Raw genomic sequence first — 27960 nt, forward strand, 5'->3', positions numbered from 1 at the left:
GTAAAAAAAAAGTAATTTGGGGATGATATGCCCGTTCTCAGAGGCCTTTGCAAATGATCATTGCTGCCTATATAAGACTGGAATGGACGCACTTACACGCCTGAAAGAGACGATAGAAATTCTATCAACACTTTCTTTTATTAACCAATCAAAATTTCTTTCAAGACTCATTTAGGAAAAGGCGACTATAACTCATGGAAAAGCTGAGCAAGAACATACTGCTCATTTTAATTTAACATATTATTCCAAGTAAGGGATTATATACATTATAATGTAGCAATGAAAAAAAAATACAAATCTTAAAAAAAAAATGATGCCATGATTCCTTAAAAAATACTGCAGGGCGTAAAACTACTAAGCTCTAGAAATGTAAATATGAAATAACGTTAAAAAAAAGTATACGAGATAAAAATTTGGAAAATTTACCCCATTGAGAAGTTTTCCTGAGCAGGGAAGAGGATTCCGGTTCATCAGTTGAAAGTGTTGTTGGACAAGACATTGTTCTGTTCTTCTGCATTTGGTGGGACCTTACCCCGATTTATGACTTAAAATGAGGGTTTGGACACAACACGTCAAGTTCTTCTTTGTACTGTATATAAATACACATAGGTTTCTCTTATAAATGTATCTCTATGAGACAACGTGTAAATGTCTCAATATGGACAATCATATTTAGGGTTTTTTTGTTATGATTTTGTTGAAAATTAGACAAGTTTAAGTCAATGACATTGGTGTTACGTATGGTACTCTACAAAGTATCGCCACAAGTGGTGTTTATAGAAGATATATATTCCTGATGGAGTTTCCACTTATAGCTGTTATTAGGGAATGGAACAAGTAAAGATTTCGTTTCCAGTCTATCTTTGTTAAATTCTGCAAGGGAAAGAAGTGTGCTTTGTAGACATGAAAGCTGTTCTGGCTTCAGAACTCTTCCTCTCGTCGTAACTTTTAACTACCTGTTATAAAATTTATTGGTGGTTTGTAAAACAAGAATAAAAACCATTGCCTTCATCCGGTTGTAAGACAGCTATCCCATTGTTGAGTGTGAGATAGGAAAAAAAAATCAACAACTTTCATTTCACACGGAAATAAACTCTCTTGAAGTATTTTTAGAAATTCACTTTTATTATTTACGCTTAATGAATACAATGCAATCACACCATATTTATTCATGTTCCCAAATGAAAATTGATACTAAACGGTCTGTTACAGCTATGGAAACCAAATAAAAATTCAGTATAAGGAAAGAAAAAGAGAATAGAAATGTAAAATTTCTGTTGTAGAAGTTAAACAAATTATAAAGAACACCACAAGCAGAGGAAGTATTGCAAATGATCAAAGTGAAATATACTTGCTAATAACGAACACCATCATTTTGGGCGATTTAATTTGTTGAGGCTGAAAGTAGTAGTTTGTGTAAAAAGAAACAAAATGCAATAATCAGTAAATGGGACGATGCTTTTATTTCTTGTGCTAGTAATTAAATAAGGCAATGATAAAGGGAAAGGTATAATTCCTGCTAACGCCAAAAATGAGACTGAGATACTTTTGAACGAGTGACACCTCTGAAAATGTTTTAAGGCCTTTTAAATATTAATCTGCAATATCGCATAAATTAAGCTCACAATTATCATGATCTGATATTGTACAGTAAATAGGAATATGGGAATATGTATGGCATGGCACCTTCCGCACAGGTTCTGGTGCACACGTGAATAAACCATATACTTGAAAAACAAATATATTCACGTGTGTGTGTGTGTGTGTGTGTGTGTGTGTGTGTGTGTGTGTGTGTGTGTACGTACGTACGTACGTGTGTGTGTGTGTGTGTGTATATATATATAGACACACACATAGTTACATATATATGTGCACACATATATATATATATATATATATATATAGTTTTATATATATATATATATATATATATATATATACTGGAGATATTGGGGAGAGAGCGAGAGAGAATACTGCTATTATTTAAACTTTTATGATATGTATTCTTAAAGATATACCTATACGTGTGAGTTTGTGTGTGTATGTGTTGATGCGACCTTGTTAATGTTAGTGCCATTTATTTTCTCAGGCCCTTTTCCTAAATCAATTAGCAGTAGACGAATGCTATTATTATTCACTGTAAACACTAGATACACACTTTCTAGGATACATGAACTATATAAAAAAAATTGAAGCTTAAAGTTAAAATTAAAAAAATTACTGAAACACGCATGTCTGTCTCTATCTATCTATCTATCTATCTATCTATCTATCTATCTATCTATCTATCTATCTATCTATCTATTTTAGTTGGAAAAGAGTAACTATCAATGTTACAACACCTGACCATTAGTTAGTTATACATAAACAGTTCAATCGCTAGCTCTATTTCTGAATTCTCGATTAGGCCTTAAAGAAATGTGTTGTTATCCTCTCTAACAACAAAATAAAAAAAATTCAATGCACCAGTTCAGCTTTTATTTATCGTTTATTCTCAGGATTAATTTGCAGGCACCCTAATAAGTAGGAAGGTAAAAAAATAAAAAATAAAAAATAAAATAATAAAATAATGGATAAATATGGCGTCAAGGAAAGACATTTGCACACGCCACAGAAATGCAGTACATTCCTGGTTGTTTGCAGAAAATTTACAGCTGGGCAATAAAAGTTTACGACTGAATCACAAGTTGGATTGGCCACAGGAAGTCATGTGGACTCTCCATGAACGTGAACTTTTTATTGTGGTTTCTTATACGCAGTGCTCCTTGTTATAACAGTCCACCCGGTGCCAGTGAAAGGGGATGATCGTATCTGTTTTATTTTATTATTTTATACTTATATATTTATAGATTTAAAAAATCTAGCTATTCCTTCGTTTTAAAGCCCCGTGGAACTGTTGCTAGCTTGGAGGCATTTTGGAAATAATGAATTTACTGCACCTCTTGGTCGCCTCCCCCTTTTCCACCCCTAGGGGCAAAAGGCACTACATTTCCTTTGGAGCAAGCAAAGAATAAGGAAGCGCCGAGTTGTAAATACCTTTTATTATTAGTGTTTTTTTTTCCTGTTATCTCCCCACAGTTCTATGCTGTAGAAAGCAGAGGATCGCTGTGTTTTGTCCCCACCTTATTTTTTTTTTATTATTTAATTTTTTCTCCCTGTAATATTTTCTTGAAGCGCCACACAGCCTCACCGGATCAGACAGAGGGAGAGAGAGATAGACAGAGAGGGAGAGAAAGAAAAGAGAGAGAGAGAGAGAGAAAGAGAGAGAGAGAGAAGGGGAGAGGGAGACAGAGTGAGACAACATTGGTAAGTGTTCTCTTATTGGCTACATATTCTAACTAATGATCCATAGCAGTGGGTGGTTAGAGAAATGCATACAGGACATTTTTATTGCTAATACCTATTATAAACGATATTATTTTGTTAAAAAACTGGTGCAGAAATTGGGATGATCACTGAGAAGTGTGTGTGTGTGTGTGTGTGTGTGTGTGTGTGTGTTTGTTTGTTTTTCCTGATGTGATGTAGTTTGCTCGTTTCATGTTGTCTGTGTTGAGACTATCGCATGGTGCTGTCACGTTTCCTGTTCATGTGAGTGCTGTCTGTGCATGGTCTGTGGGCCTTGGAGTACGGGCTGTGATGTAAGATGCAGAATAACTAGAAAGAAAACGTGTGTGTGTGTGTGTGTGTGTGTGTGTGTGTGTGTGTGTGTGTGTGTGTGTGTGTGTGTGTGAACGACAGCGAGGGAGAGAGAGAGAGAGAGAGAGAGAGAGAGAGAGAGAGAGAGAGAGAGAGATCTGCAAAGGAATTGAGGTCGGAAGCCTGGAAAGGAACATGTAAGATGATGTTGAGTATTAAACTAGAAATGCTAACTTTTTTTTTCTTACTGAAAGATCTGTATAGTATGGGTGAGACCTGGGCATGCGCAGTGACATCAAAAACCAGTCTTACAATGGATGCCAAGTTCTGTCTTGGTTTCTTAGTTGATACATATTGGGTGGGAGATTCAGTGTTTCCATAGTTATTTGTTCAAGAAAGAATAATTGACATTCACTCCTTACTGTACAAGTCTGCAAATCTTTTCCAGTATACAATATACTTGGTACACACACACACACACACACACACACACACACACACACACACACACACACACACACACACACACACACACACATCTATATATATACACACACACACACACACACACACACACACACACACACACACACACACACACACACACACACATACATACATACATACATACATACATACATACATACATACATAGAGGATACAGGTTGCAAGATAGAGATCAGCTTTTCATATCTAACGTATTGTTTCAACCTAAGGCATTTGCAATTTTTCAATCTCCATTGATGCTTGTCTGTTTGAAAAATGTTGCTTGTTGTTGCATTGAAGTGATTACAAGAATAAGAAGACTGTATTTGATGTAATCGTACACACGTGGGTGTTGCCACGTCTTATTACAAACATTGACATGAGGGATGTTTGACTGATCTATTTTGATTCATTAACGTATATTTTGACTGCGAATTATGAGTAATGTATTGTCTATACAACATATATATATATATATATATATGTATATATATATATATATATTTAAACGTTTGAACAATATAAGCAGAAAAAAAATAGTTGATTGTGTTTAATCTCCAAGTCTGTTTTATCTCTCAGAATTATTATTAGATTTAAGTGATATCTTCTAAAATTCATAATTGCTATAATTGTATCTCTCAATATGGGAGCAATTATTAAAAATATATTTACTATCTTCTAACACACTAACTATGTTAGTTTTTATGTAGAAATCAGAATAGTATTTGTTGTACATACTTGTATATTTTACATAAAACAAAGAAATTGAACTATTAACGTTTCTCTTCATACCTGTGAGAACATTGGGGGTAATCTGGAATCGTTAAAAATCCAGCCTTCTCTCTTTACCAAGGCACATTAATTGCTGTCCAGGCCTGTAAACCCAATGCAATTATACCTTTACAGGCCAGGGCTAGCATACTGTATATCCTTTCTACTATTGTCCTGTCTATTATAGGCGAGGCAGATATGATCTGGGGTACGCCTGGGCGCTGTGTATGGTAGGCTGCGTTATAAATATTGTCTTACTGGGAATAGATGTTTCATTCTGAGGCTTAATATATTATTATAATTATAGGTCTAGTTTCTATAACCGCGGGCTGCTACTCCCCCCGACCATTTCATTTTCAGGAACGTGAGGCCTATATGTCTGAAACTCCCAAACATTATTTCTGTGTATCGATTTCTCACCGAGCCCTACCAGGTCCTATCTCTCATATAACCTGTAGCAGACAGAAATAGTTTATATCTAGAATGTAAGGGTGATTTATACATTGTGTTCAGTTTACAAATAAAACCCCATTAAAAATGAATGACATGCTTTATCGAAGATGATGAGTAGGAGAGAGTAAATAGATATAATTATAAAGCCAGGCCCTTATATTGACTTTTTATGTGGCTGTACATTGTGCAGCAAAAAACAAACATATAGTGACATTTCTCAATTCGGATCTTTAACATACACTTGTTGTGTAGACTTTATATATTAAAAATACACATAAACAAAACAAACAAATAAAACACCGAAAACATGGCAAAACAAAACACAGAAAACATATATATACTTATCTATTAATCTATCTATATCAGATATGTAATAATTAATCCTTTTATAGTATTAGAGAATATGTACAGATTATTGATTAGAAAATAAAAAGTGAAATTTAAATGTAATAATTTTTTAAATGTGATACTTTTTTTGATGTTCAATCGTTCATTACATCACTCAAGTGTGTATATTTTCTAATTAAAACTGGATATCTTCCCCACAGTCTCTAATAGTTATAATTGATTGATTGATTGATTGATTGATTGATTGATTGATTGATCGATCATCTGTCTGCCTCTGTCTGTCTGTCCCCACTGCTGTACGTATGGTCTGTTTGCTTGTTGCTGTAGGTTAGGTAGAATATATTCTTCTTTCTAGTGGAGCCTACGAATTTATCTATTATCTGTTGCTATCTGAAATGATTTACATTTCTCTGCCATGTAATAAGGCAATATACACAAGGAGAATATTTAAACTGTTCTTTTAAAATAATGGCGTTTTTATAGCATTTGAATGCATTCTAGCAGGCGTTCTGTAAATGTTTTTACAGATAGAAAACACAATTTGGTGTTAAATATTCTTGGTGTCTATGAATATTTTATGCCCTCTCGATATATTTGTTCATTTTGCTGTTTGAGCCTGCAGTAAAACGCTCAAATACAAAAATAACAACGTATTTATTGAAGTGAGTGGTAAGTTAATAAGAAAATGAGAGTATTACTGCGCCTGTTCACTCGCTATATTTATTGGCTAGATTCCCCTACTTACTTCCTTGCTTAAATCCGGTTATTAAATTTACAGTCGTAGTAGCAATTGTATAAATACAGCAATAATCATAAAAAGGCACACAATGAAAAATAATGAGTTCAGTGGAATGTATGTTTATGGCGAGGTGTGAATTGCAGGCTTTTGCATTTTTATAATATACAGTTTAAGAATATAAACATTTCACTGAGAGGTCTAAAAGATCCAGACCAAGATTAAACTTATGGTTTATAAAGTGAAACTGGAATTCAGATTCTTCCATCTTGTTATGTATCTTCGTTGGGGTCGTGTGTCCAAGATATATTAAGATTGCACGTTTAAATATGACCTTTGTTTTATTGCCTTTTTTTAGTCTCTAGAATACTGTACTGCAAGCTTGAGATAGTAACGTAGTTTTGTCTGTTATGTGGCTTGTGGCTTATTCCTTTGGGTATCGTTGTTTGTTTGTTTATATACTGCCACCAAGTGACCAAAAGCTGTTAAACCAGCACATTCACTGCACTGGTCAAGATTGCTCTCTGCTGGGACTGAGTTAAAAGGATAGAAGGATACAGAGATAGGAAGAGGATTATTGTATTTCCTCAAATTATTTCATTTTTTTTTCTTTAATGAGTTTTTTGTAATGTGTGAAGTTAAATAGGAAACAGGTGCAATAAGGTGATTTTATGTCTTCATCTCTCATACAGCGAGTGACTATCCCCAGCAACTGGGGCTCAGAGGCTTTGTGCAACATTCCACTATAACAGCAGTTTGAAGCCCTGAACGTGGCAATAGGAACACACTGCAACGCCATTACCTGTACACACAGTGTTGAGTTTATTTAGGACGAGCATAATATTGTCAGATCACAGTTAAGTGTAAACTCATTACAGCAGACATACAAATGATCTACAGATCGCATTGTTACATTTTTCCTATGCTTCCTTCTCTTTAAAGCGTCACACCATACAGTAGTCCCACACTCCAGTGTAGTTAAATTATTCTTTTTTTTTTTTTTTTTGTAATTTGATACCAGACAGAATCTCTCAAAAATTGTGAAGCGAAATATAAACCCCTTAAGGTTAATGGCTGTACAATTTCTCATAGTAAGGTTATGTTTTCATATCTAATAGTGTTTTGTCAATTCTGTGTTAACTTTGTATCTGTCCCTTTATTTGTTCAATGCTTTTGCGACACGTGTCATAGTTATATAACCACATAGAACGTGAACTTTTTACAACATAACAAAGCATTAAGTGCTTACACATTGAGTAGGTACAAGTAGCACACGTTGACATATTTTTTTTTTTAACGTGCTAACTTTAATGGAAAGTTAAGAAACAATGTAGCAATGTTTTCGTTTCTCACTGATGCTTCTATAACACTTTTATTGCAAACATATCGTTAGTCTTTGGTGGTTTATGAAAAAAAAATTGTCTAATGTCCTCTTCCGTATAAAGCTCGTCGATTTCATCATCAGTATTATAAATCCGCTTTCACGCATTGTTTTTTTTTTTTTTAAATTTCAGCAGCTTTTCATACTCCAGATGTCCTAATAAGTCCCTGTGTATAAAAAAAAAAGAAATATGAAACGAATACAACATTGATAAAAAAGCTTAATATATTAATCTGTGTCATGTTTCATGTATACACCAGGTGTTTGTATACCAGAATAAAAGGACCGTGTGATTTTATCGTACATATATAACTCATACTGTACATCTCCAGGTACTTCAGTTATGTATAGTGAATGTAAATACATAGGAAATAACTGAATGCATATTGCAATATCGATAAAAGATAAACAATCACATTCAACATACAACTATTACTATGAAATATGATTTGTTGGGGGGGGGGTTGTGGGGGGGAGGAATTAAGTGTATGTATCCTGTTAATTGGCTGAATTGCTTACATTAATAGTGTAACTTATTTTGCAATTGTGTTTATTCAGTCGTTTTGAAAGTTGTATGAAAAACACATGGACAGATTCCAGTTTTGTCTACTTGTAAATTATACTTGGGCCTCCATCCAGAGATGGGATTTCTGTGCTTAGGTGGCACCTCAGTAAACATTACATTTGGAAATGGATTTTGCTTACACTTTGTAGACTTTATGTTTGTGGATTATTTGTGCATCTGACTGGCTGTTTCTCTGCTTCAATAAACATGGGGTAAAAACAAATACACTACACACTTATTAATATGATCATGATACATCATTTAACCATTTGCTCTCCTCTTTAATTTGCCGATAGTGAATGGCCTTTCCGTGTGTGCATTTTCCTGACTAGTTTTCAAGCATACTGTCCTATTAACTTCATGTGTAGCATAAAGACACTTAAGAAAATTGCATTAAAAAACAACTGTACTGTAGATAGATGGAGCGTTCCTTTATAAAAGAGGAAGTCGCGACCTGTTTTTCTAATAAACCAGAACAATAAAAATAAAACTATACAGCATCCTGACAGCTCCCAAATGACCCAGCAGACAGACACCACAACATACATAACACAGCAGACACCCCAAAATAATGCAGCCGGCAGAACCCCCAAGATATATATATATATATATATATATTTATTTATCTATCCATTAATCAGCAATAGACAATTAGATATTCTGTGCAACATCCTGCAGCTTTATTGAACAACTGGGCAAAACTCAATGTTGGATCATAAATAAATAAAAAGTATGCAGGCAGATAAGCTGTAAATTACAAATATAAATTAAACAGGTGAAGAGAAAGGTGCTTAGTGTTTATATCCCAACTGTGTGATGTCCAGTAATCCAACTCACTATTAATTACATGCAGATATCTGTCTTTTCCCAATCCCCATACACTACTCAGGGTTATGAGTTCTCAGTGTAATTTCACTATGTCCAATTACGCACGTATAAACGCATTTATTTTCTCTACATGGAAATTTTCCGCCACATATTCCCCCAGTCTGCCCTATTATGTTTATTGCAATATCAATAGACTAAGCGCAGTGTAAAAATTGTATTTTAGAGACATTATATGGGTTGCAAATAATCAGATCCAGCCATCAGATTATTCAAATAGCGACTTTAGAACACCAAATGGGTGGAGCTGATGTGCTAAATTTCAATTTTGACAAAGGGAACTTGGGTTTCCAAAGCTAAGGCAGGGTCTCCTAAAATAACTGACGCTGTTTCCTTCCTTTAATTGGGAAGGATATAGAAAACACGTGTGTGGAGGCAATTATTTTACAGGTTATTCTCCATCAGTAGTTAATCATTCTGCTAATTATAGAACTTTGAGCACAGTCATCCATTATTCAATTTACTATGAAGATGAGGTAAAAGAAAGATATATATATATATATATATATATATATATATATATTTTTTTTTTTTTTTTTTATAGAATAGAGTTCGTACCTGTATTTCCTGGCTCAGGAACCTTCTTGTATTGTATGCACTGTTTGGCCACAACTCTTAGGGGGAGACTGAGAACTTATAACACAAGTCAGGACTCCAGTACACAGGGGCTGTTCCATAAACATCTGTTCCTTTATAATCTGCTGAGTCTATATAATTGTGCTGGGATTCATTTCAGAGTATATACCTCGCAGGCATGGTCGGAATGGAATAAAATACATGTTTATAAGGATAGAAATATTTCTGAAGTTATCTGTAACACCCCACAGTAGCCAAACTATTGCTGGGGGAGCGGTACATACGCTCAGCTTTTATTGATGGTTTTATAACTTTTTTTTCTTCCAATTTGCTGTGATGAAATTGCGCAAATAATGGTTTCCCTTTGTTGCTTCAGGTTCCATGTGGTAGCCAGTTTCCTACTCCCCATAAATCGACGAATGCTTTAAGGCTTGCCCTTTGCTTATAGATGTAATAAAACACTTAACTTTCTCTTCTGAGAGAGGCACCATTATAGCCCAGTACTGCCTCATTGAAATCCCTGAAATACAGAATTCCTTTCCCCTAAAATAATCCTTACACTTTCATGTTAAAAAAAAAAAACCCACAAAAACCCACAGACACTACTATTCTGTGTGGTTCACTTTGAGATAATACCCTTAGAATATCATAACAAGGACGACTGGGGCCCCTCTGGGTTTACAGCAACATCCCAATCATACTGTACAATAAATAAGAAAGATAAGCTGATAAGTGGGCAATGAAATAAGACTCTAAAGAAATCATACGGTTTTATAGCCGAGTCAATGGCGGAAAATTCAGCTACACATCAGCTGTTTAGTACTAAACAACAACATGCTTAATAATTCTATATGTCTGTTTAACGTTTAGTGTGTGTGTGTGTGTGTGTGTGTGTGTGTGTGTGTGTGTGTGTGTGTGTGTGTAAATATATCTACACACACATGTGTGTTTGTGTGTATTTGTGCATACTAAGACAATCAAGCAAGCAGACATCTAATGTAAAAAAAAAACAATATAATTTATATAATTTAGAAACTTGTTAGAACTGCTCTGCTTTGTATCCTAAATGCTTCCACGTTCTATCATTGTGTACTAATAGAGAAGCAATTCTCTAATGCATGAAACAATACCATATTCTATGAAATAAGACAAGTGGAAGATCTGAGGCTATCCCCTCCCATAAACACAGATATTATGTTGCACAAACCTTACTTGCACAGAGGTGTCCCACATACTGCTTGTTGCATAATCTCAGCCTCAAATGGTTTTCGTTATTTAGCTTAAAACTTTATTTTTTTGTTGTTGCCTGCACTCGAGGGAACTGCTGGTGTTATACCAGGGCAATAAACGACCCCTTTACGTCTGTTCTCATCTTTATGGCTTAACAGCCACCATTTCGCTTTGTTGGTCACAGGAAAAAGATCGTAAAATCCTTCAGCATCCGGGTTTCTCTTCAACCCAAGAAAAAATATTGCTTTTTGTAACTTTCTCAAATAGTGGCTATTAGGGATAGCTTGTAACACAGAGCTGTGTTCTAGCAACTACACTGGGAATGTCATTGTGTATGGAATCCAGCTATCTTACTTTTATCATTAATAACACAGTGTCGTGTCCTGCAATTCGGCATAATGAACTCTTCTAGGTGGGTGAATTTAATAAACAAGGTGACTGTCGACATGTGCACATTACAGCCCTTGTAAGATCTGACCACTTCATAGGGAAATACAGCTTTTACATTCCTGTGATCTCATCAGACCTTTTCAATTTACTAAAACCACACTTGCATATCACAATCTAGAGCGTTTCAATTATAAACCAGCCAAGCAAAGAGAAGTGGGGCTAAAACATAACGCATAGAAGCTGAAAGCGATATAATAATCAAATAAAAAAAAAAAAAATTCTAGTACGCATGTCATTATACAAAAAAATAAAATAAAATAAAAATAAAGAAAAACTTTTATTACAATAGTCACTGCAAATCAGCGGAGAGGTCCAGGTACACAATAACAAGCTCTTTTACACACACACACACACACACACACACACACACACACACACACACACACACACACACACACACACACACACTATATATATATATATATATATATATATATATATATATATATATAAAATACGTGTATTAATAGCACCCCAAACTGCAATTAGAATTGACACTATGAAATATATAACACACTAGCATATTGTGTGTTTATAAGTAATGATCTTAATGTTACTGTATATATATTCTAATATAAATATATATACACACATACACATATATACATATAAATATATTTGTGCGTGCATTACCATGGGCATATATTTACATATATCTTATACTGCCACTCTGCAGATGTCTGTGCTGTTAGGGTTACATGTCTGCTAAATTCCAATTGCCTGTGCATACATTAGATTCTGTAAAGAACAAAGTGAAGTTCTATGAGGATAAAATGCAAATGATATGTAAGATCTCGTGTTCTCCTGAGACTTATTCTTAATCCCAGACATACCTGAAGATTTTTTTTTTTATTATTCCTCCTCCCAAACTAATTTTATATTTCTAATTCTGAGACTTACTTTGAATGTATACTTTCAACTGGGGAATCAACACCAAGCAAAAACCAATTTTTTCCTCTCTTGACATCTCGCCTCCTATTGGCTCCAGGCAGGTCAGCTGACTTTGTCATTTTGTCTGTCCTGGAGTGGAGCCGTCCCTATAACAATCTAGTTCAGACTACAAACTGGAGACAGAAATAAATATTAAAGAAATCTTACAGGCAGGTAAAGGAGAAGATATGAATTCCTATTTCACGAACCCCTCTTTATCCTGCCATTTAGCTAGTGGCCAAGAAGTTATACCCAATGTGGCCCTTAATTCAACTGCCTATGACCCTGTTAGGCATTTTTCCACTTATGGAGCAGCGGTTGCTCAAAATAGGATCTACTCTTCTCCATTTTACACACCGCAAGATAATGTTGTTTTCAGCTCCAGCCGGGGCCCCTATGAGTATGGATCTAATGCATTTTACCAGGAAAAGGACATGCTCACTAGCTGCAGGCAGAATGCTATGGGACACAACACACAGACTTCCATTGCACAGGATTTTACCAGTGACCAAAACAGAACCAATGTCCAGGAACAGAAAACTAGCATACAGATCTACCCTTGGATGCAGCGCATGAACTCCCACAGTGGTAAGTTTTTTACAGCTTGAAGATATAAATTAGATAAACTGAACCATCTTTACGATCATCTCCCTAGCAGAACAGGCTCAGCTCCTTTTTTATGGCCTCATAAAAGCCATAAAGTAGTTCCTTTCACAGTTGCCGTTATAGGCCTTTTATTTGTTAAGTTGTTGCAAGCAAATATGGCTTGTTATGTGCTTTCTAATTAAAAGACGTCTAGAGTTTAAAATATCTGTAATAAAGTCCAACGAGTTTTTTTTTCTTTTGTTTTGGGGAGGTAGGAGTTAAATAACAATACCTTTCCTATTATTAAAGTTAGCTGTATTAACGTATTTTCTTTGTTAAAGGGGGGATGCTGACACACGATATGGGTGTATTATATATATATACATATATATATATATATATATATATATATATATATATATTTATTTATTTATTCGTAATCACGAAAAAGAAATGTAGATTTCATTCAGTTAAGTGATATGTTGTTGCATAGATAGATTGATAGGTATAGATATATATGCACTGTATGTATATGAGGAGCTGAGGCTGGCTGGGTGGGTGTGTAGGCTGGTACACGGAAGGGGCTGCAGGGGAGTAGCGTTGTAGGTGCAGGTATTATGCTAAGAGACGTGTTTGTGGGTCTTCTCACTAATTATTTTCAGTTTGCCTTGTGTCTGAATCCCTAGGGGTGGGCTATGGAACGGACAGGAGGCGAGGTCGCCAGATCTATTCCCGTTACCAGACCCTGGAGCTGGAGAAAGAATTCCACTTCAACCGCTACCTGACCAGGCGCAGGAGGATTGAAATCGCGAACGCACTTTGCTTAACTGAGCGTCAAATCAAAATATGGTTTCAGAACAGGAGAATGAAGTGGAAAAAGGAGAGCAACCTAACTTCCACCCTGACTGGGGGCACTGGGGCTTCTGCTGACAGCCTGGCCGGGGGTAAGGAGGAGAAGCGAGAAGAGACAGAAGACCAACCCAAAGAGTGAATAGGGGGCTGCCACCAACTTCCACCTATTCCCTTCTACACCCCTCCACCCCCTCCCAGCTGGCAGAATTCATCTGGATGGGCTGCATTAAGGAAACAAATATATAAATATATTAAATATATCTATCTGCACATCAATTTCTAGAGCCAAAAGTGGACTATGAATCCATTGAGGGGAAAGACTACCTGCAATGTGTTATCTTTGGCCAGCCTACATCCACCATTAAGTTTCTCTGGCTTTCAGTCTCTCTATGTCCTGTTTTTTCTCCAACTTTGAATAAAAGACAGTATTTCCAAAATCACACATTTCCCTGTAAGCAAACATTGCCTGCAAACAAATGGAGAACAATCCTCTGACAGACTTTGCCTGTGTGTATGTATGTGTGATTGGGATGGACCTAGCACAGTCCAAATGTGAAGGGATCCCTGCCATTCCCAAGAAAGTGCCCTGATCCCTTATCCCTAGGAGCCGTGGCCACTTACAGTACATATAGCATTTACCCTTCCAAAATAGCTTGACTGTATTTAAAACGATTATTTGGATCATCTTTCCATGTTACATACTGTGACAGTTACCGTGTGAATCTTATTTTCAATTGTGCCCGTGGTGTCAGTATTTATATTTATGTCAGCACTGCAATGTTCAATAGTGGCTTGTAACATGAAGTTTCATAGCTGTAGAATAATGGTTACATTCTCGTGTTTCACTATGTATAAAGATCACGTCCTATGGACAAACTGTTGAGTATTTAATAAAATTGATATTATTTTTCATGGTTGTATGTATTTCATTACCTGGTTATATACAATGTTATTATTTTTGTATGTACATTGTGATCAGACGCAGCTCATTGTGTACAATGTCATTCACACTGGTCAGAAAATTCCTCCTATTCTCTAGCACTGCCATTGTGGCTCGATTCCTGCCTAGTACAATAAAGATATATTATGCTGCATTCAGGGCAACTTCCTAAACACGTGCATTGTCTAGCTGAAAAATGCGTCCCCAGTAAACACAAGAAATTCATAAAGATATTATTGTACGCATCGTTCAGTCAATATGACTGTATTTTGCTATTCTTTGACAAATTTAAGCGTAATTAAAAAAATAAAAATAAAACACAAGCTTTTTAGAAGTGTCAGCATTTCATAGAAAATATCAATCCAATTTAGCCACAGTTAAACACTGGAAGACATACAAAACACACAATTAATTGCAACACAATGGAAATACAAATAATAATGCCTAAGTAATTTACACGATTCCGCCAAGGTGCCAAAATAGTCTTCATTTTAAGGTCCTCATAACACAGAAAATAACTGAAGAAAACTCCTTACTAATATATTCATATATATAAATATGCATAAGAGCTGAGATGACCTAATACATTGCAGTATTAATTGGCCAAATAAAACCTAAAAATATACATGAAAGATCACACCCCTATTTTTCTAAAATATTTTTTGTCTAAAGTAATAAAGTAGCGTATTAATAAACAGCAAATAAATATATATATATATATATATATATATATATATATATATATATATATGTGTGTAAATAACGTACAGTAACCCAATAAATCCCTACCCAGAAAAGCTTGGGAGTGTCAGAGCAATTCTAATTTCTTCTACTATATTAAATTTAGACTCTATGGCCATTAGACTTAATCCAATTATATGACCGCTGAACTTTTCACCTTGGAATAATTTTTATATATATGAAGAATTATTTAATCTGTGCCTCTAGAAAGGTATAAGAAACCCTATCTCATTAAACCCTATATCATTAGTATGTTAGTGAGGAAGCTGGAAGATGTAACTTGGACAGTACAGTCTGTAGACTTTATTTGGGCTTGTGATCTTTCATGCACAACAAAGAACCACAGACCTGAGCCGAGTTTCACTTCAATGATCAAAAACACAAATATTTATTGCGCACGTATGTTTAGAAGAGATCATTTGCTAGATAAGGAATCTGTATTGCAAACTGCAGACCACAAAACAGATGAACAAAAGACATACACTACACTGACAATCTATTTAGACATACGTTGTTTTATCAGATGGAGGTTACATCTGTGGGTAAGAATTACAGGGGATACCAAAATGCGGGGTTATTATATTTCATCTAGAGCACCACATGATATAAAAGAACGAGTCGCTGTACTATAATGCACGATGGCTAATTTCCGCTGTCTGGGGTTTATAAAAAGCCTATGGTACTATATATGAAATATAATACACCACAATCCAGCGAAGAGCCGGCGTTATATGTGCAATTAATTAATATGCTAATTTAACAATTAAAAATGATCTATACTTAATGCAATGCACATTTCCTGTAATAGTAATGACAGGGGACACAAAAAGAGTGTAAAATTCACTATGTTTTTGAAAGGCAAAATAACTGACCCCTGGGGAAACTCTGCAGCCATTATATTCCTCGTTCCATTGGTGGTCAACTATTTTCTGAATAAATTATTCACATCGGGATATAATGATAAAAATAGACTTTATGCTAGCCGCCCGTTGACCTATAACACCAATGGTGGCTGGCAATGCAGCCATGTTTAGCAGGTGCTCTACCATCCTACTGGCACCAGGTGACGCTGTGACCACATTGTCTTCTTTTCCTGCATGGGGCCTTCAGTGTGTGCTGCCAACATATCAGATACGTTTCACAGACTTCCATCAATAACCTCCTGGGGTCATCAAGCCAAATTTATGACTGGCCAACAGAGTCACGTGATTCTATTTAAACATCCCATATTTGGGCAGAGCACATAGAATAAAGAAAGAGGATTCCCCAGCTATAAATTCTGCACTTTAGAGAACAAAACCTCTGAACTTCAAAGGGCCACAAATCAAGCCTAATCAAAGGGTGAAAAAAAATAATAATAATAATAGTAATCAGCAGCCATGAGTTCGTACGTAGCAAATTCATTCTATAAGCAAAGTCAAAATGTTCCTGCCTATTCCATGCAAAGTTATGGGAATTATGGATCTGTATCCGAGGTCCCTTCATCCAGGTATTGCTACAGTGGGTTGGATCTGAGCATTACATTCCCATCTCCTGGTTCTTCAAACTCTCTAAACGGTCTGGACATGCCTTCAAACCCCACCACTAACTCTGATCGGCCTTCATGTACTGTCATGGGCTCTTCAGGGCACTCTCTGGGCAGAGGAGAACAGGGTGCCCTCAGCCCTGGGATTTACAATCAGAAACCCGGGAGCACCTCGTTGGAGGACAGATCTAAAGGGATTGAGAACATCAAAGCAGAGCCGGTACAAACAACTCCACAAGGACAGCAACAGCCTCAGCAGGCACAGCAACATCAACAGCCACCCCAAATATACCCCTGGATGACCAAACTGCACATGAGCCATGGTAAACTTTCACTTCTCGCTTTTGTTTCATAGGGTTTTTGCATTGGTTTTTATAGGCCATACGGGGCAAATAATAAAAAAAAACCTGAGGTCGTAAATTTTACGACTCAGGCATCAATTGCTCGTAAAACTGTCCAGTAAAAGGCTTACAGGCTATAGACGTTCAAATTTATGACAGCATAATTGGATCATAGGAACAAAACGTGTAGAAAAGACAATAATTCCATTTTTAGGGGGCAGAAAAAATATTTTTTTCCAGAAAAAAATAAAAATAATAATAATAAATTAATACATACTTATTTAGTCAATTTTGCTAATCAGAAAAAATAGCCTGTTTAAGGGTAATATTTTAGCTAACTGTACTTCATATGGACTTTGTTTAGTTTTACTATTATTTTTATATCTGTGGTGTTATGCTGTAGAAAAAGAAATACTTAAACATATGCTTATTTATGTGTATACTGGGATGGGATCCCGTGTGTATCACTGTACGGTGGGTGTGGGATTAATCCAGAAAGATAATATAATTTCATTACATTTTATTTTGTTAACTTGTTATTTTAAATGCTCCTCAGTATTAGTTATTATTTTTAATTTCAATATTCACATCCCTGCCACCTTCTCCTCTCTAGAAACTGATGGCAAGCGTTCCCGGACAAGCTACACTCGCTACCAGACTCTGGAACTAGAGAAAGAATTCCATTTTAACAGATACCTGACACGCCGTAGGCGCATTGAAATAGCCAACAACCTATGTTTAAACGAGAGGCAAATAAAGATCTGGTTCCAGAACCGAAGGATGAAGTGGAAGAAAGATTCGAAAGTCAAAAGCAAAGACTCCATTTAAGAGGAGACCTCGAAGCAGCGATAATCTTAGTTTTACTACATCTACTTTCAAAAACTTTTTTTTCTCCTTTTTGTGCGAGGGGTTGGTGGAAGGGATCACGGGAAGGTAAAATAACTACAGGGTGACTCTGAGATGATTAACATCCAAGACCTTCTGTCTAACACAAGACACCCCTCTCCTGTATTTTCAAAGTCAGATAGTGTATAGATCTGTATTTTGTCCATTTAGTATATTATTTTGACCAGTGTAAAAGTCGCAAGGTAGAAGATGCAGAGGAAAATGAAATGTTTAGGCAGCTCTTTGCATAGTTTACTTGTCCAGGCTGTATTGTGCTAGACGTACAATCTGTCCAGGGTCAAATGAAGTTCTTCAGAAAAAAAAAATGCTAATTGGGATACTGGGCTGAAAAGGGCAGGGAAAGTGTGGCTGTATTATATTGTGCTTATTATAATAGGGGTCATATCTCTGGTGACCGGTTAGATATGGAACTATAAGAGAATAAAACAAGGAAAATGTTTCAATCTGAAACTTTACCATTTGTTATATAAAGTATTGTACATGCACACGGGAATGTGTGTAAACTCACAATTTTGTTGCCCATGCACTTGTATATAGTCTCCAAGAAACATACATGTCACCCATTACAAAGTGAATTCGTTCTTTTATCGTCATTTTTAATAGGTAACGTTTATGTTACATTTTACATAGGGTCAGAAATATGCCCACCTACTCCAATTATACTTCGTCCAGACACTATGGTATAATTTGTTATACAGTGTTTGTGTGCAAGACTTATTTTCTATGGCATGATGGAGGGGGGAGGGGGGTTCAGCGGACTTGTTTTCATGTGTAATTTATTGTATTTTTATTTTGTTATTTTTTTATTTTCGTAATTAAGAAGTGTATAATACAACAGTTTGTACGTCATTGTTTTAATGTAATCCTTTCTAGTCAGTTTTATTCGATAATGTAACTCATATATTTATTGGTTGCAATTTCATATGTGATAAACCATGAATCCTATATTTTGTCATATTGAATAAACTGCAAGTAATATAACACTTGAATGTGTTAGTAACTATGTTATTTTTTGGCATATTACTTATCAAAGCATTGAGGTTATAAAGTTTAGGAGCAAATCTGATATGGGTTCACAATAAAAAGCAGCAGATACTCTTAATGGTAAATTGGATATTGGCATGTTATTCATCCAAACTAAGGGCACTACCAACCATTAGGAAGGAAATGTAAATACAAATAATGATAAATGTGGGTAAAAGAAAATAAAAATTAAACTTTATAAACTAATTTATGGTTTAAAGTCAGTCTATCTAATTAATCACCGTATGTATGTATGTATGTATGTATGTATGTATGTATCTATCTATCTACACAAACATACATACATACATACATACATACATACCTCTATCTATCTATCTATCTATCTATCTATCTATCTATCTATCTATCTATCTATCTATCTATCTATCTATCTAATTAATACATGTATGTATGTATGTATATATGTATGTATGTATGTATGTATGTATGTATGTATGCATGTATGTATCTATCTATCTACACAAACATACAGAAACATTTTATTCTATCTATCTATCTATCTATCTATCTATCTATCTATCTATCTATCTATCTATCTATCTATCTATCTATCTATCTATCTATCTACCTATCCTATCCCCGTAACATACATACATACATACATACATACATACATACATACTTACACACCCATTTATATCTATTTATCTATCTACATACACGTACGTACACACACACACACACACACACACACACACACACACACACACACACACACACACACACACATACATCTTTGTGAAATCGTAATGATTGGCCTAATGCAGAATTACACGATGTAACACATACATGAATGCAATATCTATAAATAGTATCTTTTAAAAAAAGAACATACCTGGAAATGGTCAACCTTGACATCATTTATCCATATTCTCCATTCAATCTGAAGACCTATACTGTAGGTTTATATTTAATAATAAAATCAAAGAGTTGAAGTCAAAATCCCACACACCCTATAACTAAAACTCTCCTGGTGAGTAACTTTTACCTCAAGATTTCCTTTGGAAAGTCCTGAGAAAATGATCCGATTGTGCTATCTGCAATCTGGCCTGAGAAGTATTTACAGTAGGGACAAATGCTTGGAATAAGTTAAGAGCCCCATAAAACTTTATGGCACTTCCGTTACACGTTGCAGACAAAAGAAGAGCTTCCTGATATTTGAAGCCAAAGACCCTTTGAAGATGAGTCCTAGAGCTGAGAATTGTTGTTTTATCTTTTAATCACAGATTGTTGAAGAATCAGACATAGTGTACATTTTATGACTTGCCTGTAATTAGCTTGTACTGTGGTTTTGCTTTTTAGATGTCGTCAGGTTTATAAATCATTTTGTCAGTCATGATATCCCAGTATATCTACATACAAGTCCAGCTTCAGTCCTTCTGTTTGCTGTCATGCCACTGACGTCACATTTGAATTTCCCATCACCTCTAATTACTTAATGCACCTAATCTCCAAGGGTTCCCCAAAAGTAAAGTCAGGCTTTCCATACACCCTTGGTGCCCCTGTTGATCTTGTACAAACAGAACACTTCTATTCCCACACATTACCTAATGCCGACCTTTTTTTTATTTTGTATGGAACTGATACTGTATATACCTGGTTGGATAATTAGTTACTACTGTGTATTTTGGTTTACTGTGAAACGAAAATGAAGAGCTCATGCACACACATTATTGTATACAGACTCACACATATACGTCTATTCCAACACATTGTGTGTTGCAAAGGTTTAACAGTAGACAGCAACCCCCTTGAATGACATAAGCAAATGTACACTTTACACCAAATAGAAATTGCCCTTGTACAACCTGGCAAGCAACAGACAATCGAAATATTAATAATACTAAAATACAAACACACAAACACACAGAGCACTCACTACAATAACCCTACCGATAGCCGGGGTCAGGTACACTTACTGTACAAGTGCCATTGGTTGACATCATTTGGACCTGGATCTGAATAATTCAGTAATTACTTGAGTATAAAATTCTGACTCATCTTCCAGATAAAAGTAAAAAAAAACACACACAAAAACTCCCCACCTTTGTACGGAAAAAGGCCTTACCTTTCCTGCAAATACTGTGACCTCTACTTTAGTGAGGTTAGCTAGGAAAAGGTGTCATCGAGATTTTTAAGTCCTTGTCTTTGTGAGACACTGCATTTAGTTTAAGAGAGAACACTAGGGCAAATACTTCTGGCTTCTATGTGAATTTAGTAGTTTAAAAGTTTTGAAAGGTTATTTATGTGGATGGCCATAAGCACAGACCCTGAGTGGTTCTCCTGGAGCACGTGGTGTCATTAAAGTAAGTTTTATGGTTTGGGGGAGCTGACAAAGCTACAATGTATTTACATCATATATAATCTTAACTGTCCACCATCACAGCTGCTGGGTCTCTTTAATGCTGGGACAGTGGGACAAGGCAGTTAGTGTGGATTACGTCGCCTTCTGAAAGCTGTGAGTGAGGGTTCATCTGCCAAAAGGACCCCAGGCAAATAAAGAACGCTTCTTGCCCGTTCTCTTTTAGCAGTACAGAAGTCTTTAAGGTAAAGTCATGACTATTATTTTTAGTGGGTTCTATATTTGGAGGCTGCGCCAGTTTGAGTATTTCCGTCGCAGATTTGCTGTGTGCAGTGATTGGATTCTGTTTATGCTTACATGCAATTTAACATCTTCAATGTGGTTTTGTACAAGAAAAAAATGTACATAGCACATATAATGTCATTCATTTGTTGATGCTTGGATGGTGTGAAATAGACCAGGTTCTTTGTTATTGGCTTTCTATTTGAGAGACGCAAAAGAAAAGAAAAAAAGGTGGTTGCTACTGTAGGGGCATTTCCCAGTCCTGATCTGGCTGTGAGATGTGTGAGATGTGTGAGAAAAGTTTGAGGGCTTGAAGAAAGTAATATTGCATGTGCATGCGCAACGTCAGCGATCGTTTATCACACGGTGATGCCTGTACGTCTAAACCTCCTACCAACTTATACCAAGCAGTCCTCTCAGAGGTGAGGAGACTGATTGACAGGGCATGGGCAAAGAGAGGGAGACTGACACCGAGCTGACACGTGTCACACAACATCACAAGGGTTGTAATCCAGGATTGCAATATGTTTCATATATATATATATATATATATATATATATATATATATATATATATATACACATACACACATACATTTTTTGGCAAGCAGGTAACTATCTACTACAATTGGGATAGCATGTATCGTGCACACAGTCTTATCTGGGTACGGATTCTTACCATATGTTTCAGTTACTCAAGTCTCCTTTTCCCCAAAAGTCATTAGTGAGGAATCCTCCAGGTGAGCTCAAAGTTGTGTGCAGAGCTCACCAGACGGGTTCTCCTTTTTGAGGCTGCTGTTGTAAATACTTTGGATATTTTTAGCATGGTTTCAGGCCAAATGTACATCAAAGGATGTATTGTGCAGACAAAGAGCACACAGATGTTTTACAGAAAGCCTGTGAGAGATAGAGCTAGGTAGATAGATAGATAGATAGATAGATAGATAGATATGAATAGGTAGATAGACACTGTAGATAGATAGAGAGATAAATAGGTAGATAGATGGAAATAGGTAGATAGATACTGTAGATAGATAAATAGAGAGCTGTAGATATATAGAGAGAGAGAGAGAGAGAGAGAGAGAGAGAGAGAGAGAGAGAGAGATCCCCTACCATTATATGTCTGATTTCAGAGCTGTGGTACAGTTAATGGTGATGTTATATAAAATAATAATGTAAAGAAATTAGAGAAACAGAGAGATCTACCTATCGCCTTATATGAAGAGGTATGTATAGGACTTGTGTGCCTCTTTGTTTTACTCTATGGTACTTTGCTTCATCTTGTCTCTGTCTCTGACAATATCGGACACTGACGCCTCACGTTCCATCCTCTGATAAGGGAATTATATACCTGTATTGAGAGAGTAGGTAGATGGCAGGAATTGCAGCCTATGTGACTGGCCAGGCTATGTCCCGACAATTGACGCTTATGTATACTTGTTTTGAGCTCTTTATTAATAACATGGGGGAATAATGCACATTTTAATAAAAGTAGTTATATGTCTATGTCAAGTACTAATTACAAGCGTTATTAATGTATGTATGTATGTATGTATGTATGTATATATATATATATATATATATATATATATATATATAAATCACACATATAGAGATAGATAGATAGATAGATAGATAGATAGATAGATCAATTCTATTTTTTAGATAAAATAAAAGACTAGTATGATTATATTAGAAGCCCACACCCCCAGTGTAGCAATACTACGGAGTTAGTGACTTGACTCAGAAGCTATATGTAAGAAAAGAGGCCGCAATGTGAATTTACCCTCAATCATTTCCGTTAGTGTGTAACAAAGCTTTAAAATGTAACAGATGTAACTTCTATCGTGGATAAGTAGCACCCTATCATTGGGAATGTAGCGTATAGGTTTAATTTGCAGCGACTGATGTTACCAAATATGAATAGCAATTTCCACTATGTATCCATTTTCAGCAAAAAAACAAAAACAAAAGACAAATGTGGAAGTTGCCAGGAAGTTTCAGTACCAGGAGCCCACTGTGTTATGTTATCTAAATGTTTCACCAAGCCAGTCATCAAGTTTGAAACACACAAAGCGCAGGAGGACACACCTAATGCTAATACGAGATGACATGATTAAATTATAGACATTTAACAGAATAAATAAATAAAATAAAATAATATTAATTCTTCATTAGAAGAGCTTGCCCCAAAACTGTACTTTATGGGTATACTTGAGCCAGTTGATAAAAACGTAGTAACGAACACGGTCCATAAACAGTTAATATGTATTTAAGATATTTCCTAGCGAGCTCCTTGTGTTTGGTTTCGTCCTTTCTTGAAATGTGAAGTTACAGTTTGCAGCTAGAAAGTGGTGGATACATGACTCAGCCACCCAGTGTCACGGCATAGCAGCTGTAGGTGTGGTTGGCACCAGTGCCAGGAAGAAAGTGCATGCTATAGCAGGGGGCAGTGAGCTGGCAGCAGTACAGCATTGGCAGGGAGACCTACACACTGATCTGCAGTCAGACTGGCAGATAGTACGTGCAAATACGTGTTCCTGAATTACACCTTATTGTGTATGTAAGGAGTGCTTTATCTATGCCCACAATCTACATTTTCAGTCATGCAAACAGTGTGGCAGTCTGAAGTAGCTTCCAAGACAAACATAGTCGGGCGAAAAAGACATGAGTATAGTATATTGGCTAAATGCAGAACTGCACCTATTGACTCTGTATACACTGCCATTAGCAGAGGGCTTCTGGAGGAACTAGTTACATGCATAGCTGGTTGCGTGTTATAAGCCTTGTGGGTTATTGTAATACACAGTGCCTAATGGCAGAAATGAACACGTGGAGAGTGGACTCAGTGGTGCTGACAGAGGGCGGGGGTGAGAGGGTACAAATTACCCGGGCCCAGGTCTGACGGAGGGGCCCAGTCTGCTGGGTTGGAGTGTGGCCAAGGTGGCATTTAAAATACAATTTTTTCTGTATTTTTTCAAAGGGTGCATGACCACGCCTGCTGTGAGTAGGCCACACCCTCTGAAAATTACCTGGGCCCAGCCAGACTCTCTACTGCCCTGTATGTGTGTGTGTAATATCTATCTATCTATCTATCTATCTATCTATCTATCTATCTATCTATCTATCTATCTATCTATCTATCTATCTATCTATCTATTCTATCTGTCTAGCTATACAGTATATGTGTGTGTGTGTGTGTGTGTGTGTGTGTGTGTGTGTGTGTGTGTGTGTGTGTGTGTGTGTGTGTGTGTGTGTGTGTGTGTGTGTGTGTGTGTGTGTGTGTGTGTGTGCGTGTCTGTCTATCTCTATACTGTATATGTCATGGCTGGAACTCTGTCCAAAATACTGCACAATTTTCTGGGTACCCTTAGTGGGATAGCACATTTTTTTTATTCCAAAATTACAATGGAGGATCCACTTTCACAAAATGATGGTGTTCCAGGGAAAGCGCTCTGCAACCAATGCAGCTGTTATGTGACTGTCCCACCGTCCTAGTAGTGAACACTTTTGTCCCAACTGCTGGGAGGTATGTCATGCTCCTGTCAGTGGGTACTTCTCGTGTGCTAAACATGTCCCCAAAGTGGTGCAGCCATGCAACTAACAGGGTCTGGCCACACCCCCTGCAGGAGGGGCTCCAGGAAGTTACTGTACCGGGGCCCAGGATTTCTCTTGGCAGCCCTGAGTGGACTCACCATTCAGAGTACAGTTATAGAGGGGAGAACGTCTGCATATGAAAACTGGAGAACTTTGCACCTGGCCTGTGACCTTGTTTTGTATTATAAACTATCTCACCTACTATTAAATTGTCATAAAGTTTCCATACGTTTTCTCATTGTTTAAAGCTGTGAACTAGTTTCTATAACAGATTATCTCATATCTTTCTATCACCTATATGTTATATACTTGTGATACAGAATGTTATCTGGGCTGCAACAATATCTACATGAAATCCATGTACTATGACATACGTGTTGATAATATACTATTACACTGTATCCATGCTGGAGGCAGTCAATTGACCGCCTGTAGGGATCCCGGCGGTCAGGATACTGACGTCGGAATCCCGACACTAGCTGAAATACCAGCGGTCGGAGTCCTGACCGCTGGTTGGTTACCCCTCTTGGGTGGTGGTCCACGCCACCACCCGGAGGGGAATAGAAACCTGTGGTGACCAAAGATCGCCACCGGGCCTGAATCATGGTGAGCACAGCGAGGGGACACGTGCTTGCCGCCAGGATTTCGGCTGTCGGGCTCCAGGCATCTGTCTCCTAACCACAGGCATCCCGACCTCCGGGATCTCGTACTGATCCCATCCATGCATATCTCACATTTATACTGTAATCCATGTAGTATGGATGGTGTAATGGTTAGCATTACTGCCTCACAGTACTGAGGTCATGGGTTCAATTCCCACTATGGCCCTAACTGTGTGGAGTTTGTATATTCTCCCCATACTTGTGTGGGTTTCCTCCGGGTACTCCAGTTTCCTCCCACAATCCCAAAATATACTAGTAGGTTAACTGGCTCCTAACAAAATTAACCCTAGCGTGAATGTGTGTGTGTGTATATGTGGTAGGGAATATACAGGTAAACGTATTATCCTTCGTTATGTGGGAGAAGGTGGCGCAAGTTATGTGTACTGATGCCACTTCTCGCCCATGTATGATACTGGTGGTGTGGGGTGCTTTGCGCCCCTGTGCATAGCAGGGCTACTTTCTAAAAGAAAGCACGCCTATATCCAGGGCAATGTTCTGACACCTGCATCAATCGATATTGACAGCTGCAGGTGGCATTGCCCTATCTCTACAGCAGAGACAGAGCTAACCATGGAGGCATCCGGGTTGCACAGGAAATCTCTTGTGATTTGCACGATCTTGCCCATGGGCAGTGGCGCCAGCTGGACTGATAGGCTGTGTGCTCTGTGGGGGAGTTTACACTCCCCCGCTTCTCGCTTCAGCAGATACATCATGTCGGGAGAGGCTTCCTGCTTCACCTCGGCAATGAGGCCACACAGGAAGTGTTATAGAGGCATAATACATTCCCCCAGATTGTAAGGTACTGATGTGGATGGGCAAAATATTCCTTGTAAAGTGCTGCAGAATACTGTATATGTGCTCTATAAATAACTGGTAATAAATAATAAATAAAACTTAGGCTGTAAGTAGTGCTGGCTCAATAAATTACAACTGTAATTAAAAGACAGTTGTCAGTGTCACCCAGAGCCAGTGAGCTGCCTATGGGTAGACTACGGGTTGGGCATTACCTGTTTAGTGATAATGTTGTCATGGAGACCACAAGCACACGCTGCCTCCTATTTACACACCGTTCATAGTTTAGTAAATCTATGATTTATTATATGGGATCCGAACTCTAGGTCGACAAGACTTAGGTCGACCACTATTGGTTGACAGTAAGTAGGTCGCCATGGTTTCTAGGTCAACAGGGACTCTAGGTCAAATATACTAGGTCGACATGACAAAAGGTCGACATGAGTTTTTCACATTTTTTTCAATTTTTTTTAACTTTTTCACACTTTACGATCCACGTTGACTACAATTGGAAATGGTAACCTGTGCCGAGTGCAGCAGTAGCAAAGCGAGGCACCTTGTCTGAAGCATGGCGAGCGAAGCGAGCCATGTGAGGGGACACGATGCACTTATTGGGGTTCCCGGTCACTCTATGAAGAAAACGACATCAAAAAAATTAAAACATCTCATGTCGACCTTTTTTATGTCGACTTAGTACATGTTGACCTAGAGTCCCTGTCGACCTAGAACCCATGTTGACCTAATTACTGTTGACCAATAGTGGTCGACCTAGACACTGTCAACCTATCTCTAGTCTATCTAACATACCACACCCAGATCGTGTAATGAACACCAATGTGGGACTTGTTGAACTTGGGTACTAAGGCCACTGTCCGAGTTGCCTTGCCAGTAACATTATTGTAACCATCATGTTATATCTATTTAACATTTACATTTCTGTT

General features: G+C 37.0%; 2 protein-coding genes and 1 long non-coding RNA gene across 4 annotated transcripts in view; all 3 read left to right on the forward strand.

Moving 5' to 3' along the window:
- Positions 1 to 2759: 2759 nt before the first annotated feature.
- Positions 2760 to 27960, forward strand: part of LOC135007991 (uncharacterized) — a 108814-nt gene continuing 83613 nt past the window's right edge. Inside the window, exons 1-2 of one of the 2 annotated variants that reach the window (XR_010207820.1) lie at positions 2760 to 3028; positions 3175 to 3306. This is a non-coding gene — a long non-coding RNA (uncharacterized LOC135007991). Of the gene's footprint in view, positions 3307 to 27960 lie in introns of both variants that reach the window. The other variant, XR_010207814.1, reaches the window with a different exon arrangement.
- HOXC6 (homeobox C6) lies at positions 12479 to 14720 on the forward strand. Its single transcript, XM_063957064.1, has 2 exons — positions 12479 to 13035; positions 13719 to 14720. The coding sequence occupies exons 1-2, from the start codon at positions 12636 to 12638 to the stop codon at positions 14021 to 14023; spliced, it is 705 nt and encodes a 234-aa protein (XP_063813134.1). The 5' UTR covers positions 12479 to 12635; the 3' UTR covers positions 14024 to 14720.
- HOXC5 (homeobox C5) lies at positions 16810 to 19295 on the forward strand. The gene is made up of 2 exons (XM_063952166.1): positions 16810 to 17413; positions 18045 to 19295. The coding sequence occupies exons 1-2, from the start codon at positions 16945 to 16947 to the stop codon at positions 18257 to 18259; spliced, it is 684 nt and encodes a 227-aa protein (XP_063808236.1). The 5' UTR covers positions 16810 to 16944; the 3' UTR covers positions 18260 to 19295.

The sequence above is a fragment of the Pseudophryne corroboree genome, chromosome 2 (assembly GCF_028390025.1).
Source record: "Pseudophryne corroboree isolate aPseCor3 chromosome 2, aPseCor3.hap2, whole genome shotgun sequence".
NCBI classification, from domain to species: Eukaryota; Metazoa; Chordata; class Amphibia; order Anura; family Myobatrachidae; genus Pseudophryne; species Pseudophryne corroboree.

Bases quoted from the DNA above. Each gene is read 5' to 3' on its own strand.
- HOXC5 (XM_063952166.1), top strand. From the start codon at position 16,945: ATGAGTTCGTACGTAGCAAATTCATTCTATAAGCAAAGTCAAAATGTT. The intron at 17,414-18,044 runs GTAAACTTTCAC...TCTCCTCTCTAG, and splicing joins CAAACTGCACATGAGCCATG to AAACTGATGGCAAGCGTTCC.
- HOXC6 (XM_063957064.1), top strand. From the start codon at position 12,636: ATGAATTCCTATTTCACGAACCCCTCTTTATCCTGCCATTTAGCTAGT. The intron at 13,036-13,718 runs GTAAGTTTTTTA...CTGAATCCCTAG, and splicing joins GCGCATGAACTCCCACAGTG to GGGTGGGCTATGGAACGGAC.